This window comes from Kryptolebias marmoratus, linkage group LG10 (assembly GCF_001649575.2).
Source record: "Kryptolebias marmoratus isolate JLee-2015 linkage group LG10, ASM164957v2, whole genome shotgun sequence".
Classification (NCBI taxonomy): domain Eukaryota; kingdom Metazoa; phylum Chordata; class Actinopteri; order Cyprinodontiformes; family Rivulidae; genus Kryptolebias; species Kryptolebias marmoratus.
Window position 1 is genome coordinate 8,825,234 of NC_051439.1, and position 22,401 is coordinate 8,847,634.

A 22,401-nucleotide genomic window follows, 5' to 3' on the forward strand; every position below is an offset into this window, starting at 1 on the left:
ATTTAATTTAAAAAAAATATTTTTTAGTTATCAGAGCACTCTTAAAACCAGAACTGTAATAATTGCAAGATTGTTTATTTCAAAACCAGCTGTGTACAAGTAACAGACAGACAATAAATAATGAAAAGGCCAAAAAACTTCCTGTGTGCCTAATAAATTAGGAAAAAGGAGATACAAAAACAAAAGTTACCGTTCACTTTACCACCCATGGAAAGCAACAGAAATACACAGAAATGGCGTTTTAATCCAGGAGTGCACTTTCCCATCCAGAGACGAGCTCGATACCAAGTTAAAAAAAAAGGTCAAACCTGCAACATATAACACTGGTAGAATATAAAAAAATGCTCCTGTAAACATGTTATTCAAAAACACACAGAATGGAGGGACAAATACGAGTACACATCCTTCATTCTCATGATGTCAGTGGCAGTTTGTTTGGCCGCTGAAGCAAAAGGATAAAAGTTTGTATACAGCCTGCTGCCAAACATTAATGCGACATACACTGTCAAACGTCATCAGGATACTAAGCAGTCAGCTAACCAATGGTTTCAGCAGGAGAGGAAATCAGCCCCATTTTTAACTACAGAAAGCTAAACTAAAAAAGGTCCGGTAAGCCGCTCTAAAAATCCTTTGCTGAAGCCGAAATGGAATGAATGCACTTAATATCAGTGGTGAAGTTGGGGTGGATGAGTCGAGTTAGTGTGTAGAAAGCATGAAGGCATTCCCTTGCATTAGAAGAATATTACTAAACATGAAAAGGCAAAAACAGGTTTTATAAGTACATCTAAAGTTCCTTGAGAAGAGACGTTTTGTTATATCAGCCTTATATATATATATATATATATATATATATATATATATATATATGTATAAAACAAACAAAAAGAAAAAAGGTTGGAGAACACCCCCGGAAGAATTTCAGAGACGCTTCAGTCCACAACGTCTTTTACCGTAACCAGCTTTTATTCTTAAGTGAAGATTCGTAACCAGCTGTGAAACTCTGAATCATCTTTAATCCTAGAAATTAAAAAAAAAAAGAAACTCCACATGTTCCCAAATTATAAAAATAATATAAAATGAAACAAACAAAAAGTTAAGTAAACAAGCAATTTATATTTACACTACATACAAATCACACAAAATAACTCATGTTGTTCGTTTAATTCATTCGGGGCCCCCTCCCAAACCCGAAACATCCGTTTATTTGATGGTCGGTCTCCTGCTCCTGCGTCCTCCATGGTTGGAATTCAATAAGTCAGTCAAAAAGCTTTTCTAAGATGAGACGAAAAGAAAATGTCTCTCTCTGGTGGAGAGTCGGTGTAATGACATAATGTGACGCGCTCAGAGGTTGTCTCCTGGTTGGTACTGAGGCTCAGTGGCTGTGAAGTAGTCCTCCAAAAAGGCTTGCAGATACTCAAAGGTGGGCCTCTCCTCGGGGTCTTTCTTCCAGCACTGCACCATCAGCTCGTGCAGGGACGAGGGGCAGTCCTGTGGGCACGGCATCCGGTAGCCTCGCTCCACCTGCTCCAGCACCTCACGGTTGTTCATGCCTGTGGAGATAAAAAGCGGACAAAGATTTAAAAAAATAAAAACATTAAAAAAAAATCACATTTTTCCCTCATTCAGAGCAGAAAACAGCGTAGCAGCTGTACTAAAATATACTGCTGTTTTGTGTAAATCACCTGCTGCTATAATGTTTTCACCTGTGTTAATTGTCTGTCTGTTAGCAAAATATCTCATGAGCCTCTACATGGATTTTAATGAAATTCTCAGAAAATAATCACTGGATAGACATCTACAACTGATTAGCTTTTGGAGTCAACTCAATTCAAAATGGCCGCCAGAGCCGACTAGCCTTAGAAAACACAAAAATGACTATGGCTCAGCTAGTTTTACAGATACTGAGCTAGAATTTGGTGCGGTAGTAGCTGAGACCCATCCCCAACACATAGTCCAAGCTCTAACTGATCGTGCAAGATCTGCTTTTAAAACTCTGCCATGAACTATTGGATCTCAAGACCCACCGGAGGGATTTTAATGAAACTTTCAGAAAGTGATGAATGGCTGAACTCGGCGGTCTCACCTGGATACGGCACTCTGCCTTTGGTCACCAGCTCTGTCAGCAGGATGCCAAACGACCACACGTCTGACTTGATGGTGAATTTCCCGTAGAGCGCAGCCTCAGGAGCGGTCCACTTTATGGGAAACTTTGCCCCTGAAACGAAGCAAGCACGCGATATAGAAATCTTTGGCAGACCTTCTTAAATTGCTGCGTCTCTGTTGCAGCTCCTGCAGAAACACTTAAAGAGTAAGTAGGGCAACGTTCACTGCACAGATTTTTCCCCTTCAACTGTGGTTTTCCTTGAGCCGAGACACATATGGACATCATTTCCCACTGGGGAACAATTTCATTTTCTTGCTCTGTCTAAGCTTGCATTTGGCCCAGGTTAAACAATCAAATATTGAAACTGTTATTTAAACGAGTGTTGACAGAAGGACTAATGAAGCTCGGAAGTCTGATTCTGTGAAGAAATAAAGACATTTCGTGGTTTGACCATCTATCCTACATCCTTCAACAGAAACTCAAAGTCGGAACGTCATCATAAAACCTAAAGGCAGCCTTCTGTCTGAAATCGGCTCCGTCTTTGTCTGTGTTCAGTTTAGGCTCGTGCCACGTTCTGACCACACACTCCTGTTTTCCACTGATTTCATCAAAACGTGTCCACTCGGCTCATTCAGCGTGTCAAACCGCCAAACCTGTCTCCTGATGATGTGCTTCAGAAACAGACTGAATCCTACAGGAGAGCTAAAGTAAGAAACTGAAAAAAAGAGCTTCAAACAGTTTAATTCAATTGAAATCTAAATGAAAACTTTTTTTTTAAAACATTAGAACTATGGTCAGACGTCCCTGCTTGGTTATTTTCGAGTGGATTGTAAAATCTGATGCAGAGACTGCTGTATGTGAATAAATGTTGCTGTTTAATACAATGATTCCCAAAGTTGGGGTCGGGACCCCAGTGTGGGTCACTCAACACCAAGCAGGGGTCCTTAGATAATCTCCAGATATCAACTTACAACAAAAAAACTTAGTTTTTATGTCATGTTTGCACCACAATCTTTACAAAAACTTGAAATATAAGTCCATAAATTGATTTAAAAAATAGCATAATGGATGTTAAGACTGTCTGTGTTGTTATTATGTCCTCATTTAATGGAGTCATTAGCATTTTTGGATGTTTAAACAGCCAACAGATGGGGTCACACACCTTTGTCACTGTTATTTTATGAGTTGAAAGCTGAAAAGTTTGGGAACCACGGGTTTAATAAATAATTTAGCCATCTAAAAGATGATATTTACTGCATGCCGGCTTGTGTCTTGGTGACTTTTCTGTCACTGGACGCCCGCCTACAACTGATTAACTTTCGGAGTCAATTCAATTCAAGATGGCTGCCACAGCTAACTAACATTAGCCAACACAAGAAAAGCTATAAGTCAGTTTATTTTACAGATATTGTGCGAGAACCAGATGTGGTAGTAGCTGAGAGTCGTGCATACAACAGTTTGAGAGAGAGATGGTGTATAACGTTTTTTTAAGGTTTGACCAAAACAGCCATAACTCCGTCATTTCTCAGCATACAATGATTTTAGTTGAAAGTGTTGACATGAAAGGCATTCTGGCCTTCTATATAAATGTTTTTGATCCAGTATGTGATGCTTCAGTGTGTCTTCCACGTATATTTTGATTTAAGTACAAATGTAGCTTCATGAGCGCCCATAAAAGAATAAGATCCAGTCCGGCGTCCCTACCTTGCCTCGCTGTGTATTCGTTGTCCTCGATGAGCCTCGCCAGACCAAAATCGGCGATCTTGCACACGAGGCCGTCTCCGACGAGGATGTTGGCAGAGCGCAGGTCTCTGTGGATGTAGTTCATCCTCTCGATGTACGCCATTCCTGCCGCCACCTGGGAAATGGAGTTATTTTTTACCCCCCATTCAGCGTCACATCGTTAAACAGTTTCAAGGTCATCAAATCTCTTTTTTTTTGTTGCTTTTAATACAAGATTAAAAGCAGTGACATAAAATTACTTCAACACGTTCCACCATCCTATGTCTTCTTATAGTCAATATGCTAAAGGAAAGAAAATCTTCAGATTCTTTTTTCAGATTATTTTTACCATAGCTGCATAGTCTTGATATGAAGACGCTAAATGAGTAAACATCTGTCACTTAGGGCTGAATAATTCAGACTTTTTATTCTACATACAGTGACATAAAAAGCTAAACCAAAACGGCTAAAAAAGGTGCAAAACTGACTTTAAAGGACAAACTGGTACAAGCTGAGGATGATCAAATGAGTCCACTGATAAATGTAATATAAAGTAATAAAAAACAAACTATCAGCTCACCTGAGCTGCCATGTCCACCAGATTTGGCAGTTTGAGGCCTCGTCCTTCTCCGTCTTTAAGGAAATCAAGCAAACTTCCTAAAAACGGGACACAAATGTTTGTTAGGATCAAAGATTTCTTGATGTCCTGTCGTACATAAACTTCAACAGACAGATCTCGAGTCAGATTTAATAAAACCTGAAGAAATACAATTTTAACCTGCTGTCACTTTTCTAAGTATTAATAGTTTTCCTGCTTTTTTCTTTTACTCTTCTGTACGTTTCTTACAATCAAACTACTGCTGCATACTTTGTGCTATATTAGCCATTTATGTATTACAAATTTAAACCCTAACCCTAACTTTTTGGATTTTTGTAGCTTTTATAGTTTTCCAAAAATTTCACTTTATTTCTAAATATTTGTCCAGTAAAAAAAACACTTTTTTTTCCTTCTATTTTTTAGAACCAATTGTTTTTGTCTTTTTTATGCTACCTTTTGCTACTTTTAGCTTTTAAGTAGCATTTTTGCTATTTTAGCTCTTAGATACAGTTTTGCAACTTAAACTTTTAGCTACTGTGTGCTACTTTTAGCTTGTAGCTAGCCTTTTGCTACTTTTAGCCAGCCTTTTTATTAGTTCTAGCTTCTAAGTAGCCCTTTGCCTTTTTTTTTTTAGAATTCAGATATTCTTTTTACAAATGTAGTTTATAGCTAGTGTTTTGCTCCTATTAGCTTTTAGCTGGTGCTCTGTAGAATAATAGCTGTACCTTTGCTCATGTACTCAGTGACGATGTAAATGGGTTCCTCGGACACCACGGCGTAGAGCTGCACCAACTTGTCGTGTCGGAGCTTCTTCATGATCTGAGCTTCCTCCAGAAACGACTCGGGTGACATGGTGCCGGGTTTCAAAGTCTTCACCGCCACCTTGGTGGTACCGTTCCATGTGCCTGACAATATATATATATATATTTTAAAAAAAGAAGCAAACATTGATTACATCAAGATCCATTTTTTAAAATGTGATTTTCTTTTAATTAAATAGTGACCAAATCGGTACGTGTAGAAGGACATTATTGTACATTAAATGAAAAACATGTGCTTAACATCAACTATAGAGATCTAAGTTACATCTGGAAGGTTATTGTAAGTTCAAAAAGAAAAACAACCAACTGAAATCTTACTGTTTGGAAATATTTCAGGCTAAAAACCCTTAAAACTTCGGCCTGAATTAGGTTATGTAACAAATAGGCTCACCATTTATCAGATCTTAACAACTAAAGGATGAAACTAGTTCATAACAGGGAACTCTATCATATTTACACTGAATAAGGAGGAAATGGAATTTTGAATCATGCTTTTTCTTCACAAGCCTTAGGAAAGCATGTAAATAATCTGCGAATGACCGATTAGGCGTCCACAAGTGTATACACGAGTCCCAAAACAATCGATTCCCTCGGGTCAGAAGGAACTACAGAGAACAGCTGCTGAACAGTTGCTTCTTCATGACCTCTGACACGAGGTCAGAGGTCATGAAGAAGGGGTTAAATTAACTTCAAACCTTTTAAATCACTGCCGGTAAAAAACACGAAGAGCACCTAAAAAATAAAAAGCTTATAAAATCTGTTTTGAAGCATCATCCTGTTTGCTGTAAAACTAACATAAAAACTTTTCGCACCGAGCTCCACAGCATTCAGCTGTTGCGCAACCCTGCCCACAGCTGTCCAGTTCTTCATCTGTGCCAAGAAAGATACACACCCATCCAGACTTCTCCAAACTGGCCGTTGCCGAGGCGTTTGATGAGCTGCAGCGACTCCCTCGGGATCTCCCACACGTCTTTGGTTTTGACGGACAGGTCGGTGAGGCGAGGCATGCCTTTGTGGCACGGCACGATCAGTCGGCAGCACAGCCCTGCAGCCCTAGCTGGAGGAAAATATGGAAACATTTTATTTTAAGGAAGGGAGGGGGGTAGAAACAGACCCAGAGCTGTCACGGCAGCATGTTTTTGCACACATAAGTGCAGCAGACTCACCAGAGTAGTGCTGAACCAGCTGTTGGAGCGTCTCAAACTGGGCCCTGGTGGTGATATAGTAGCCCCCATTGTCCAGTTTGCGAATCTTATAGTGTTTGACGTGGTCTCCCTTGATGTCATCCCAGTCCTGGATGGAAAGAGAGTAGGCCCCTGGAACAAAGGCAATACATAAAGTATGTTAACCAGCAACCAAGACAGTTTAAATAAGATATCCAAGCGTAATATTACCTTAAAAACAGTGGTTTTCTGGACAAATATTTCTCGAAAAGGGAGCACCTGGATATTTTATGGTGTAACCTTAAGCTATATTAAAGGCTGCTGTGTCGCATGTTTAATTTAAAGTAACTGGCTTCTATTTGCACGTTTAGGTGTTCCTATATACGGCCCCGATTCTGAAAAAGTTGGGATGCTGTGTACACTGTGAATAAAAACAGAACGTAGAGATTTACAAATCTAAAGAATTGATTTCTTTCAAAACGGAACACTGTAAACACATCAAACGTTTAAACTAAGAAATTGTACCATTTTTAGATGGAAAAAAAATGGAAGTTTGAATTTGATAGCAGCAACACACCTTAACGTTAGCGGCAAAAGCTGTAAAAGTAAGTGGTATGAATGAGAAATGGCTAAAGGGGAATTTTGCAACTGATTAGGGGTTTTGGCAACAGGTCAGTAAGAGGACTGGGTATTAAAAGAGGCTGACTCTCAGAAGTAAAGATTGGCAAAAATTCACCAGTCTGCAAAAAAACAGTTCAAAAGCCTGCCTCTCTGATGGTATGGGGGTTCATTAGTGACTCTGACGTGAGCAGCTTGCACATCTAGAAAAAAACCATCAATTCAGAAAAGTATAAACAGTTTTTAGGACATCTGCTCCCATTCAGGACTGCTGAACAGCTAGAATCCTCCATCAGACAAGAATGGGACAACATTCCCTCTAAAACCTCCAGCAGCTGCTCTCCTCAGCTCCTGGATGTTTACAGACTGATGGTAGAAGAAGAGGGGAGGCTTCACAGGGGACACATGGACCTGACTCGTTTTGAGATGTGCTGCTGCCATTATATTTAAAATTACCTTAGTTCTTTTCTAAAAACTGCACAATTTCTTAAACATTTGATCTATTTTCGATGTGTTGCTGTGAATAAAATATGGGTTTACGGGACTTTCAAATGATTACGTTCTGTTTGTATTTACACTTTACATGCTCCAACTTTGTTGGAATTGGGCTTGTGTTTGTTGGTTTATCTAAATTTAAAAACAACATTCCTCATGCCAGCGTGTTGCTGCTGCTCGCCGCGAGTACCTTTGGTTGTTTCGCTCTCCCGGATGAGGAAAGTGCCTCTGGCATTGCCGCCGGAAAGCAGCTGCCGCTCTGCGTCCTTTCGACCCAGTTTACCAAAATACCAGCTGCAGGAGAGGGAAAAAAAAAAATTAAGTCTAACATTTGTTTTAAATGATTTTTCTGTAGTGTCTATGTTATTTCGGATATGCTCCCAGGTGATGGAGCTGCCGTGCCTCCCAGAATAAAGACGTGGGCGAGAGAAAGTTACACTCACTCCTCGGCTTGGATCGAGTCCACAGGAGCTACGTAATTACTTGGAATGAATCCAGTTCCACCTGTGGTAAGGGATCGAGCCTCCCACCAGTCTCCCTCACTGAAAAGACATTAAAAGGGGGTAAATTAGAGGGGCACGTTGGAATAAACAATGAGATGGATCAATGACGGCACATTCTGGAGGCAGGAACGAATGAAATGAAAGATTTGATGTAAAACAGCTTGTTAATTTAGAGATCACTTTGGGAACCAATTACTCGGGACTGCGTTTTTTGCAACAATGTGTGTGAGCTGCACATTGTAGCACTGACTCTGAACAATCCGAGCCTTTGTCTCCTCTAATGGACAACAACAGGTAGCGTCTGCCTGATTTTAACTGTGTTTCATCATGTTTTCTGTAGCACTTCCCTGTTGTGACACGACTCAGAGCTTTGGATGGATCCAGATTTGTCAAAGTTAGTTAAAAGGGAAACACACACTGACAAGGAAACGATAATTGAGAGAAATTCTCAGATGTCAGTCAGCATTTTCCAGTGATGAGCTCAGTCCTAACAATCTTTGACACACAAAGACAAAATCACTGAAGTGTAGTTTTTATACAGAACGTACTGTCAACAACGAGTCGTCTTATCGCCATTTCTAAACCAAAACTGATGTAAACAAGTGTTATAATGATACAAACTGTCAGAAAAGAAACATTAAAGTTTGAGTTTCTGATTTTAAAGTTTAGTCACTGCTTAACAGGGACTGTTTTTGTCTTCGCTCACTAAAAATTAGAGCAAATAGGGCAACATAAGATCAAAAGGTAAATTTTTTTTTTTTTTTAATGAAGCCAACAGGAGAGAAGCCCTGATTGAAATGTGAATTTAAGTATCATTTAAAAGAAGAATCTGCATCAGCTTGTGTGTCTGTGATTGTGCGACAGCACTGCATCCCCGATTCAACTTTCAGATGTTGACGACAGACCAAGAAGCAGGGGAGGAGACCGCGACCACCACCCTCTTCATGCCGTCATGCAGATGTTTGCAAACTTACGTGCTGTTGAGGATCTGGAACCGCTCCCCCTTCCTGAAACTGAGGTCCTCCTCAGTCCTGGCTTCATAGTCGTACAGAGCCACGAACAGAGTCACCCCTGCAGGAAAAAGCAAACACGTTACACCAGCTGCTTCAGATCTGAAACGCAGAAGTGCAAAAAGAAGCGACTTTCAGCTTTAGCCTTTCTTTTCAACCCATTTGATCCAAATTAATGTTTTTATTTTTTTTTAAAGCATCCCCTGATTCACAAACCAAAGAACATCTGCTCTTCATCTTTTCAAGCATTTCTCTAGGAGACGTCACATATGCATGGGACGGCAGTGGCTCAGTGGTTAGGGCAGTCATCCTCTAATGAGAGAGTTGGAGGTTTGATTCCTGCCAGCAGGGTAAGACACTGAACCCCTCATCGCCTCCGATGTGCCCCATATAAATTGAGTTTAAAGCACTGATTAGTCTCAATAGAAGGATTTATTCAGCTTAGCTGTGTAGAAACTGTAGTAGAGTGCTGTATGAACGTGTGGACGGGTAAATGAGGGCACAGATTGGGTTGTAAAATGCTTTGAGTGGCCTAGTTGGCTAGAAAGGCGCTGGATAAGTACAGACCGATTACAATTTATAGATAGTCCTCAAAAAAAGAAAATAAACAAAACAATAAAAAAAAAAAGTCTTAAAAATGCTAATTATTTCAGAATCTTTCATCTCACTGTAATGGTTTTTTTGGTCTCCATCACAGCGGGCAGCTGTTTTCAATCAAAAAGAACTGACAGTCTGTGAAAAACAAAACTTTTAGCTGCTAACCAGAAGAGCGGAAGCTCCAGCAGAAGAAATCTTCTTCTTCTAGTTTTTTTATATGATAACAATAGCTCAGGAGTTCCTGTATCTTTTAATAAGCCAGAAACCGTAAAATTTTCTCATTTTCTGATTGCATCTAAATCCCACTAAAGCTACATTTCTGCTGTCACGTCAATCAAAATTGCAATCCCAGTTTCTTCTTAGGCATAAACGTTGCTTCAAGCTGCCCTCCTGGAGCGGTTTCTCATTCATGCAAGTTGATGACCCTGCCTCAGCAGATGTGGACTTGCTGGGATGCACCTTCTGAAACATTTAAACTCACGCTGAAGCAGAAGATGCTGTTCATTTACGCACATTGTATGCATGTTTACATTTTAAAGCAGGACCCCATGAAGTCAGTTTCTTCCACACTAGAGGCGGTTCTACATTCTTCAGCGACACGTCTGGTCCTTCTGCTCGTCAGATGTGCTTCAGAGCCCAGGCTTTAATTTAGGTCACTCTGTTTCCCATTAACGAGCTGGCTGTGGACTTATGTCCTTTGCAGAAAGATTCATTTTTCAAAGCGAAACAATACTGCAGTGAAGAAATGTACAACCCCAATTCTGAAAAAAGCTGGAACATTGTGTAAAATGTAAATAAAAACAGAATGAAATAATTGGCAAATCTCATAAAGCCATATTTTATTCACATAGTTTAAACAATTACGTTTACTTAGAAACTACAATTTTTTGGGAAAAGTAAGGTGATTTTGAGTTTGATGGCAGCAGCACATCTCAAAACAGTTGGGTCAGGTTCATGTTTTGACTAAAGCCTCTCCTCTTCTTCTAACATCAGTCTGTAAACATCTAGGAACTGAAACGAGCAGCTGCTGGAGGTTTTGGAGGAAATGTTGTCCCATTCTGCTCTGATGGAGGATTCTAGCTGTTCAACAGTCCTGAGTCTTTACTGGTGAGAGGTCTGGACCGCAGGCAGGTCAGTTCAGCTCCTGGACTTAACATTGTTTAACATCGTCTTGCTGAAATATGGAAGGCCTTCTCTGAAAAAGACGTCACCTGATGGGAGCAAATGTTCTAAAACCTATAAATACTTTTCTACAGTGTTGGTGCCTTTTTAGATGTGTAAGCTGCCCAGGCCAGAGACACTAATGCACCCCCATACCATCAGAGAGGCAGGCTTTTGAACTGTGCTCTAAAAACAGAATGGAAAAGAGAACATGGTTTTCTTGATTTCCAAAAAATAAATTCAAATTTTGATTCCTCTGACCACAGAACAGTTCTCCTCTGTCCCTCAGTCCATCTTAAATGAGCTTTGGTCCAGAGAAGACAGCAGTGTTTCTGGATGGTGTTCACATCTGGCTTCTTCTTTGCCTGATAGAGCTTTAAGCAGCATTAGTGGATGGTACAGTGAACTGTGTTTACAGACAATGATCTGTGGAAGTGTTCCTGAGTCCATGCAGTGATGTCCAGAACAGAATCAGACCTGGTTTTAATGCATTGGCCCCTGAGGGCCCCGAGATCACAGACATCCAATACTGACTTTGTCCTTTGAGCTCAGAGATTTCTCCATATTCTTGAAATCTTTTGACGGTATTATGATCTGTAGATGATGGGATATTCAAAGTGTTCCCATTTTTTAAATTGAGGAACATTATTCTGAAATTGTTTCACTATTTTTAGACAGTTTTTTGCAGACTGGTGTAGACTATAATGCTCTGTTTATACCCAGCTCTCTTACTGACCTGTTGCCAATTGACCTTATTACTTGCGAAACGCTCCTTTAGCTCTTTCTCATTCGTACCACTTACTTTTACAGCTTTTTGTTTAGTCTCTTTTTAAATGTGTCGCTGCCATACAATTCCAATTAACTGTAAACAAAAAAAGGAAAATGTTTTCATTTAAACATTGATATGTTTAATATTTTCCACTGTGAATAAAAAAATAGGTTTATGAAATGTGCAAATCCTTGCACTCTGTTTTTGTATAAATTTTACACAATCTTTCTTGAATCGTGGTTGTAAAACCCAAGCCATAATTAACCTCCGACCTTGTAAACTTGACGCACAGACGAAATCGAACTCACCCGTTCCTCCCCGAGATCGAAGTGTCCCAGACTGAGAGGACGTGTGGACCCCTCCGAACACGGTCACTCCCTGTGTGGCCGCGCCGTGGAAGTTGTTGTAGTTGGGGATGGAGGTGACGCTGAAGCTGGGGTAGTGCTGCGGCGTGGGGTCGGACCCATAGCGGTAGCCCGCGTTGTGTGAAAGGCTGGTCTCCCGGTCATCAGTGAGTTTTGCTGCTTCTTTATCCTTACATTGGACACAGCCCATTCTCTATTGTCTGTCAGCGGAGAGGAAGAGACCGAATTAAAATGTGGGTGAAATAATAGCTCCAAAGCTGGCTCCGCTAGGGGGAAATTATGATTTAATGTTCCAGTATTTCACAATTTCCTCTGAGACTTTCAGAAAGCCTTCAGAAAAATCTTTCAATTAGGCTGAAATTAAACACAATACTTATTCTCCGTTACTACAGAAGAACATAATGTGACAGAGCTCGGTGTGCCTGGCTGATCCGTGTATACAGAACTGCAGAAAAAATCCAGTTTAACTTGCCGTAACAGAAGTCAAAATCACCACTTTCCTACTGTTTTGCATGACTGCACTTACGAGAAGTGTGTTTAATTCATAAGAAGCCACAAATGTCTACAGATTCAGAGTTAAATGAAAGATTTAGCGTCCTTTGAAGGAATGCATATCGCCCGCTGCCTTTCATTTTGGCCAAAAATTGTTTTACGTTGAGAAATGTTAGAGTTGGTCAAACCTTGAAAATAACATTATGCAGAGTCTTGTGCAATTTTAAAGGATGCCACACTCAGTCAGTTAGCTCTCAAAGCATGTGTTGGGGAGGACTTTCAGCTACTACCACATCAAATTTTAGCTCAACATCTGGAAAACTGACTGAGTTAGAGCCATTGGAGGGCTAACTCCAAAAATGAATGCTAAAGTTTAAAGCAAAGATCTTGTGCAAAGAGTAGCACTTGGAGTTTGTGGTTTGACTGGCTCTCATCTACTACCACACCAAACGTTAGCTCAATATGACAACATGTGTTTGCTAAGGTCAGCTGGCTGTGGTGGCCACTTTGAACTGGGTAAAGTGAAAACTAATCAGTTGTAAAGTTGCATCCAATGATTATTTCCTGAAAGGGTCAATAAAATCTATCCAGTGGGTCATTATGTATTTTGCGAACAAACAGACTGAGTTGACTCCAAATAGTTAACGGCAAAGTTCTAAACAAAGATGTGCAATTTATTAGTGCTCAGAATATGTGCTGGGGGTCAGTCTCAGCTACTACCACATCAAATTTTAGGTCAGTATTTGTAAAATTGACCGACTTATAGCCTCTTTTGTGTATTTCATTGTCCATTGCCTGTGGCAGCCATCTTGAATTGGGTTGATTCCAAAAGTTAATCAGTAGTAGATATATATCCACTTATTACTTTCTGCAAGTTTCATCAAAATCTGTGCAGTGGTTCATCAATTATATTGCTAACAGACAGACACAAACACCTTTTGACAGCCGGGTGATAATCACACAGAAAGGCCCTGAACAGCAAAGCATTCCCTGGTGCTACTCGTCATCTCACAAAGAGGACGCCTGGAGCATGTGGCTTCAGTAAACCAGCTCCTCCAATAAGAGAGGCAAATCTTCTCTGTCGATTAAAAGGAGCCTTGCCGTCTTTATAGACGCAGTTAAACTAATGAACATCCAGGCTGAAGGAGTCCGCCTTTTAAGCCCCGGAAATCGAGCCTGAAGCCGGTGAAACGCGGCTGGAACGAGGTGGCTGACAGCAGGGTTGTCTTTCATCAGCTGACTTCAGACACACATAACTGGAAACATATGGGGGTCTGCGGGCGGAGAGGGGCGGTATTAACGGTAAACGCCACACTGCAAAAGTCGAGGAAAACTTTCACATCTGTCCTCATCCAAAGGAAAGACTGAATGAACATCACAGGGCAGACTGTAAGAAACGATGATGTAAAACATCTTCTGCCAATAAAGCCAACAGATGTGAAAATACAGACCCAATCCAAAAAGCATTTGGTCACAGCTTAGATTTTATTTTTCCTATTAGGATAGCTGTGTGTCCTGGAATGATCTGATACTAAAGCCGTGTTTTGAAGAAGTGACGTTTTTATAGGCCTGTTTTACATTTACTTTTTAAATACCTACGGGGGGGGGGAGCAAAAACAGATGTGCTGTTTAGTGGGAGCAAAAGCCAAACTACACATGTCAGTATGACAAGTTCATCCAGTTCGGGGTTAAGCTGCTTTTCTTATCGCCTGCTGCTGGAGTTGAAGGCAGAGCGATGACGTTTTCGCTCCGTGTCTGTTCGTTTGTCTGTACCGTTAGCAAAATATCTCACGGACACTGAACAGATTAGAAGGAAACTCCCAGAAAGTAATGACTGGGTCGGCATCTGCAACTGATGAACTTCTGGAGTCAACAAAAAGGCCTACGACTCGGTCACTTTTACAGATATTAAGCCCAAATTTGGTGTGGTAGTAGCTGAGACTGATCCCCAACTTAGTCTCTGTGCATCTGTGTTCAAAACTGTACCTGTTAGTCAGCACTGGATGGATTATAATAAAACTTTCAAGCAATTAAGATTTAAGACAACATAATTAAAGATAGCTGCCACAGCTAATAGACACAAAAATGCCTTTACCTGAGTGAATTGTATGGATATTGAACTAAAACTGAACATGGTAGTAGCTTATAGTGCTAACAGATCATGCAAGGTATCACAGTATCTCATGGGATCTGACCAAACAGCTACAACTCCATAATTTTTCATCAAAAGATGATCTTAATCTAAAGTTCTGGCATGAAAGCCGGTGGGTGAGATCCATTTCCTTAAGGGATGCCATTTGAATATCAATATTTTAGCATTAAAATCCTATAAGTAAGCCTACAAATTGAAAATAAATATAGCAACTTAGCTGCGACCGGGATTATTTTCATGATTAAAGAAAATGGTAGTCCCATTAACAATTACTGTAGATCTAAAAGGTAAGAAAACTGCAGCTCGTGTCGATGTTAGACATGAAAACAGATGCGGTCTGTATCAGAGCAGGTGTTAAGATAAATGACGTTTCGGACACTGCAGTGACAAAGTTTGGTGAAACCCAGCCTTCTTCTCTCATACTCGTTTGCTAAAATCGACTTTTGCGAAACAGCCTCAGGTATCGTCACTGCTGACACGTGAGGATCATAGAAAATAAACAGTAACAGACGCAACAAACCATTTCTCTTGCAAAGTGTACTTTTCTTAAAAGCTAAACACAAAATATTTCACCTGAATCGGTGCTGAAGACATGTTTGTGAACATATGTAACAGCAAATAATAACCCTGACAATCCTCCAAATAACGTCAGCATTTTTTAATCACAATTTAATCACAAAGCGTCTCAATTATGTCTCAGTTTGACTGCAATTTATTCTTCCATTCTTCGTTTCTGTCTCCAATCAGGCAGAATTTAGTTTCATAGGTTGCCAAACTGTCAAACTGTTCCAGAGTTGTTGCATATTTCTTGGATGACTGTGACAATTTTCAGCAATTCTTTAAAAAAAAAAACAGGCTTAAAAATCCTGTGACACGAGCCCAAGACTATGTGACTCAGGAGGAAACTGAGAACCTCCATGAACATTTCGAGACATTTTGGAAACTCTGGAAAACGTTCAGAATTTGTTTCAGCAATCACAAACCAGTGAGATTTACCCAATACCTTTTATCTCATCTTTGGTGAGGAAGAGGAACAAGAGCTTTTCCTAAACACATTACATTCTAAATGTAAGATTTAAGTTTTATTACCACAGTACCAGTGCAATCATTTTAAAAGCTGTATTTGTATTTATGTTTTAAGGTAGATTGCTAATAATCATACATAAATGAGTAAACTTGTATTGTTGACGCTAGCCACTGAGAGCTAGTTAATCTATGTTTGATGAGTAGGCTGCAATTGTGTGTTTTATCATCTTATCTTAACAAAAGGATGCATTGAAGTTAAACTGAGCTGCCATTTAACTGCAGAGTAAATTTGGTCCTCCCACAAAAATCCCACCCTTTGTTTTCTCCGTCCGAGACGGTATTTTCTCCACTCTGCTTAACTAACAAGAGAGGGGAAACCACTGCAGAGAGTAAGCGATCATTGTGATTCATGGCTGCCAATAAAAGCCCATAAAATACCCCGAAGCGGAAACAAGCCCACAGGAGCAGGCGTTACGGTACGATCGCCCGACCGAGGCTGAGCTGGTGGACAGGAATACAAGGAGAGCCGCAGCTTCTTCAGTAATCCGCCACATATCAAGTAATCTTCGTTGACATTTATGTTTACATCTTCAATCTCCTGGTGTTTACAGAATCCCCTCCCTGCAGTACAGCTGCTGACAGATGGAAAGTAGGCGAAAAATCCTTTGCAACACGTGTAGAATATCCAGATGCACGAGCCTTCAGTAGGCATTTTTCATCCATCCAAAATAGCAACAGATATTAATGTGACCTTTATAATTATCTCCCGACTTCTGGTAGCGGGCGATGATGTTTTTGCCCATGTCTGTGTGACTGTCTTGATACCAAAACATGTCACGAACCACTGGATGGATTTATACGAAGCTGTCAGAACTTGAACGTTGGATGTGCATCTTCATCTGATTAACTTTAGGAGTCGACCCAATTCAAGATGGCCGCCATTAACAAACACAAAAAATGGCCACATGATATGCGCTCCCATATAAACAATTTTTGCCAATTAATTAGGAATGAGGTTTTCTTCGTCACTCAGCCCAACAAAGCCAGGGAATGTTCTAACATCCGAGAGTGTTGGGAAGTTAGAAATGGAAGAAAAGGGTTAAAGTTTGGGTTCTGGCGTCTCTGCAGAGATTGAAATAGCTCTGCCTTCACTCCTGGAGGGATCAGAGTAAATGAGGTGAGATCTTGTGTCACCATTGTGCCTGTGAGGATTAGAAAAACCTTCTGCCATCGTGAGTAAAAAGACCAGGGACTTTTGTTGCCTCAGTAAACTGTATAGAGAACATTGCTGCCACGCAAAATAATCCAGGCCATTGTTACATGTTTCCTGGGTGTTTCTTTTTTAAGCTCAGAGCTCATTTATATGGCAAAAGAGTGATAAAGTTTCTGTTAGCAAAATATCTAATGAACTACTCAATAAATCATAAGAAAACTCTTATAAAATAATTTTTCCACGCACATCTACAACTAATTAACTTTTAGAGTCAACTCAATTCAAGATGGCTGCCACAGCCATCAATATTATGGATATGTTGCTAAAATTTAGTGTGGTGGTAGCTGAGAGTCATCTACAACACATACACTGAAAGCTACACATTGTACAACATCGTTGCTCAAAGGTTTAGCATCAATTGTTACAATAAACAGTGTCTGTCTGTTAGCAAAATATCTCATCCCTTTCAGAAAGTAATAACTGAGTGTGCATCTACAACTGATTCACTTTTGGAGTCAATCCAAATTCAAGATGGCCAACATTGTGTGAGAACTTCATTTACAAGATCTGACTAAAACAGCTATAACTGTCTTTTCTTATCATAAGATTATCATCCTTTAAAACTTTGGCACTAAAGCCAGTCTGCAACAAGCATTCCTTCAAGGAATATGAAGCCTTTAATTTAAACAAGCGGTCCACCATGTTTGGGTAAAAGTTTCAGAACACAAACAAGTTTATCTGATTAATCAAGTTAATTCAGCACCAGTTTTACTTTGCTGAATAATAATAAGAATGTCTGAAACATTTATCAAGACTACGATCTAAGACACAAATATTCTGTTATGATATTACACAGATGAGTCAGCACTGTGCATTATATTAAAATGCCAAGCTACACCCCTGTAGCATCACGATGTTAGTTCTCCATGGCAGAGACGTGCATAGACACCAGATCTTCTCCCGTGACCCAACTTTCCCCTCAAAAGAAAGCAGACGATGCCGCCGCAGCCTCGGGACTCGTTCTTTTCCTTTATGTCTCGCGTGACCACTGCAGCCTCTGCGAGAAGAATCGCTGTGCTATTTTCAGAGCCAAACGAACAGCTTGCCTCGAAGAAGGGCCCAGAATGGCACCGCGAAGAGAAACCACCTATAGGACGGGACTGTTGCCGCAAAGCACGTCCGAAAGAGTTGGCAGGAAAAGAGGCGGAGATGATGGAAAACTGGCAGGATTTGACTTTGACACGAGTTAGTCGCTGCAGTAAAATCAACCCCCCACTAAATGTGACCTGTAAAATGACAGCATTTGTCTGTACTGACATTCCTTGAAGGGTTGCATATTGCCCGCTGCCACAGGCACAGATCCATAATAATACTGCAGGAAGCCAAAATGACAGAGCGGGTCATTTTCAGAAAAGCCGTGATCAATACATTAAACTAAAGGGACAGAAATCACTGATAATATTCTGTTATTCTAAATTCTTCTTTACATGCTTATCTTTCAAGACTTGTTGCTTCCCTGAGGAATAAATATAATCTCGTCTGGCTATACAATGAAATATGATGCTGAATTGACCCCAAGAGTGGTTACAGATTTGTTTACAAGCAACCTAAAAGCTAAAATTAGCATAAAGTAGATGCTGAAATAAATTCCAGAGGACAGTGTTTTTGAAGAAACTGAAGAGATCTGAGAGACTGAATGTGTTTTGATGGGGAATATGTTTGGTGAATAAAGTTAAAAAGTTACGAATACTAAAAGTCACAGATCGAGACAAACATTCTGATATATGAGTGGTTGAGATAGCAAAACGTATGCAGGAATAGTTTGAGTCCAAACACTGTAAACATGAAAACAGTGTGAATGCTGACTCAGCATAATTTGAGTCCATCAAGGCATTTTATGTTACTGGGTATGTAATAAACTGGACCACATTGCCACAAAAGGAACGATCTAACCTAAAATTAATGACGCAAGAATAAAACCCACGTTAAAATACCGACTTTGACTTTCACAGATCTGACTGAGAAGCCGGGCTTATCTAGGCATTACTTTTGGAACGTCTTTATTATTCAGCAGCACTTAAACTACAAATCCCTCATGCGTTTGAGCACTTTGCAAGTCAAACAGACCTTTTCACAAGACGGGGCCCTGTTCAGTTAAAAGTGCGGGGTTACTTTACACTCGGATCATTGATGGCGGCTCCCACTCCCCTCCCACTGACATCGCACACGCATTGACCTTATTCAAGCCCCAAAATCGGACGTTTTGTTGGGTCGACAAAGACGGACGCATAGGAGCGTCGTTCGGAGCTGCACGTCGTTGAAAACGCGCGTCAAACGCACGGCTCTGTTTTCTGGATTCGGTACAACGCGGACAGTCGCCTCCTTATGGCTGCCATTCTCTGAATAGTTACAACATTTGCTTGTGTCAGACAACCGAGTTCATTCAGTGGATCAACAACAAGACAATGGCCACATTTTACGTGGATGCAAGATTAGGGGCACAATGACATGCAGTGTTGAAGCTTCCAAGGCATTCTGGGCACACTGAATGAACAGAGGCAGCTATGAAAGCCACAGCTGAGCTTCATACAGTATGTGGTCTGAGCCTGACTGCGTTGTAGTGTCACAGTGCTCCGAGCTGAGTGTGTTGAGTCACGTTGGTAAATCACTGAGCCTATTGTAAAACAGCCAGACAGATATGTCTCCAGTAGATAAACACTTTTTTTTTTTTAAATAGGAAGAAGAAAAATGGAAACAGAAACAAGATTCGGCAGAAAATAGAGATTTACATTGAACGCCGAGCCTTGCTTGAAAGAATACGTATCCCGTGCTGCTTTCCACGCCAGAGTCTTAGACAAATTTATGTTGAAAAATGCAATCGTATTCGTCAAACCTTGAAAATAACGTCAGTTGCAATCTTATGCAATATCACCTGATGTCATGGTCAGAGTATATGTTGTGACTGAGTCTCAGCTACTGCAACACCCAATCTGAGCAAGATTTATGTAAAACTGACTGAATTATAACCATTTCTGTGTTTTCTAAGATCTGCAGACTGTGGTGGCCATCTTGAATTGGGCCGGCTCCACGAATGAATCAGCTGTAGACGAGCATCCAACGATTATTTCCTGAAAGTTAAATAAAGTTTGGCCAGCAGTTCATGAGTGTTTCTGCTAGACAGCGTTGACTCCAAAGTTTTAAACCAAGATGTTGTGCAGTCTGTTAACGCTCAAAATATGTGTTGGGGATCAGTGTCAGCCACTACCCCACCAACTTTTAGGTAAATATCTTTAGAAATGACTTGAGTTAGTGTCAAATATTACAAATAAAATACTGTACATGAAACCTTTTAGCTTTATAAAAGTCAACATCTTCTGATATTTGTCTGAAGGGGGAATTTGTCTTCTACTACTTTCACAACACTATTATATTAACACAAAATATTTAAAAAAACTCTTTTAATTATCAGGATAATTTTTGGATTCGAAGCAGTTTGTGCACCACAACAAACTACCATTTCTATTTATTGAATCTATTTATATTGTCTAACGACACTCAAGAAGGAATGTAGAGTAGTAGTGTCATGAAGGTTGGTCAAAAAATAAAAATAAAAACAAGAAACACAATTCTCTTTCCAATATGGATGGTTAATGTGTTCTTAAACTAAAAATTTGTAAGCACAATTTGTGACCAGACGCCCAGTGCCACGTGTGTTTGTTTACCTACGGAAACAGCCGAAGTGGCTTAAAATAGGTCAGTTGTTTCAGATGGAGACGTCCAACCATGTTGATGTAGTGGTACGTGTTCACACTCAGAAATCGGTAACGTATGCAGATGAAAGCGCTTTGTTTACAATGAGTGCGTACCTGCATTTCAAGGTTGCATACCAATACAGCTGCAAAAAACTGCAGGAATCTCTGTTAAACTGCATCGTTTTACATAGCTCAAGATAAACTTTTTTAACGATAATTTCATAGTTTGCAATGAGCACCTTTAATATGTGGATAATCTTTGCTTTTACGACATAAGCCAGAGAAATGATCTTTTATGTGAGCTGTGATGACCTTGTTAATAACCCATTAATGCTGCTGAACATTAAGGCTTATTCTCAGGTGTAGCACATGATGTGCCTAATGTGTCTGCCTATTTATGGACAGAGAGGACCCTGAAGGGACGGGGACAACACTCTGTTCATTCAAACCAGCTGTGCAGCCATTCATGCCACAACTACTGCCTAACTTGCTGCACATGATGGGGGAAACACCAAGCACATCTCACCACCAGCCCCTGTGTTTGTCTACACAAGATGGATAGCTGCACCTCAAGACACAACAGATAACTCGATTTTGGCGGCTTTAATTGGACATTTAAACGCATCCCCCACGCAATTAGTTCGAAAGGAATATGATAATTAATTTGCAAGCGGATCAATGCGAGGCTATCTGCAGGTCGCTGTGTGCACGGCCTCGTAGCTCTGCTCTGCAGCCCATCCATCCCTGCAGCAGCTGCAACACAAGCAGAGCCTCCTCTTCAGAATCGCAGGACTGCAAAACATCACCCACAATCCCCGCTCCCTCTCTCTCTCTTTCTCTCTCCCCCCTCCTGTCCCTCCCCACAAAGTTCCCCGTCAAAATGGCAAATCTACACCCGCATCAAGGCTGGGTGACTTGCTCGCGTTGGTTCAGAAATGTGCTATTCGGGCTACCTCCTCGGTTTTCTCTCCCGAGGTGGACTGAGCCCACAGAGGAGTGCGAAATAGGGGACAAGCAAGGCGGGTGCACCAGTTGGAAATAAAAGAGAAGAAACAAATCACGCTTACCGCAGGGGGGGAAAAACAGATTAATCCATCGGAGTTTTCAAGCAGGACTTTGGAGTATTTGTCGGCGTTTTCTTCGTCTTTCCCCCCCTCTCCTCTCTGTCTGTGTTTTCTTTTCTTCACACAGAGGGAGAAAAGCGGAGGGAGACTCGTCCCTGCCGAATCCGGAGCGCCTGTCGCCGCCGTGTGTACGCTACGGATGATGACGGCGGCGAATCCGGAGCAAACACAACTTCCGGGAACGCCTTCAAAATAAAACAAACGACTTCGTTCGAACCAAAACAACTTCAACTTACATTCGCCTTTACATATAGGCTGCAAATGTCATAAAAGTCATTTTATTCATTAATAAGACAATTACATTAATTAAAAAAGGGAACCTCTTCAGTTTTGTATGCTAGCAAACGCTGTTTTATACTTCCGGTTGTGTCTGGTTGTTTTTGACGCAGTTGTTACTGCGTACAGCTGATGCGGCCCCACGCCGACCCAGAGTTTTGATTGACAGCGCTTTCCTCCAATGAGAGATTAGAATGTAGGCACAGATAAGGAACCGCCTCTTCGTCTTTAAAAGGGGTGGAAAAAACAAGGTATTGTTGGCTAAATGTTTGATGTTATAATGCTTTAACCCGCTCACTAAAATGTGACGCTTTGTATTTTAATATAAGAGACACATTTTTACACAAAGCCAAGTGATGTAAGCATCTGTTTGGGTTTTTATTCCATTTAAGCCTCATTCAACATATTTGTCTTGATTTCTTGTCCCCCCCCCCCCCCCC

The 22,401-nt window shown here is 40.6% G+C and overlaps 1 protein-coding gene across 1 annotated transcript; it reads right to left on the reverse strand.

Annotated features, from left to right (window-relative positions):
* Positions 1-942: 942 nt before the first annotated feature.
* LOC108236545 (tyrosine-protein kinase fyna) lies at positions 943-21,830 on the reverse strand. The gene is made up of 12 exons (XM_017417262.3): positions 21,629-21,830; positions 11,870-12,126; positions 8,999-9,095; positions 7,965-8,063; positions 7,712-7,815; positions 6,412-6,561; positions 6,138-6,302; positions 5,150-5,329; positions 4,407-4,483; positions 3,809-3,962; positions 2,084-2,215; positions 943-1,550 (listed from the first exon to the last, which is right to left on the reverse strand). Exons 2-12 carry the CDS (start codon positions 12,114-12,116, stop codon positions 1,342-1,344), a joined length of 1,614 nt encoding a protein of 537 aa, XP_017272751.1. The 5' UTR covers positions 12,117-12,126; positions 21,629-21,830; the 3' UTR covers positions 943-1,341.
* Positions 21,831-22,401: the final 571 nt, after the last annotated feature.

Excerpts from the sequence above, each read along its gene's own strand:
- LOC108236545 (XM_017417262.3), bottom strand. The coding sequence starts at position 12,116 with ATGGGCTGTGTCCAATGTAAGGATAAAGAAGCAGCAAAACTCACTGAT. Across the intron at positions 3,963-4,406 it reads TGGTGGACATGGCAGCTCAG|GTGGCGGCAGGAATGGCGTA; the intron begins GTGAGCTGATAG and ends TCCATTTCCCAG. Across the intron at positions 2,216-3,808 it reads CGAATACACAGCGAGGCAAG|GGGCAAAGTTTCCCATAAAG; the intron begins GTAGGGACGCCG and ends GCTTCGTTTCAG.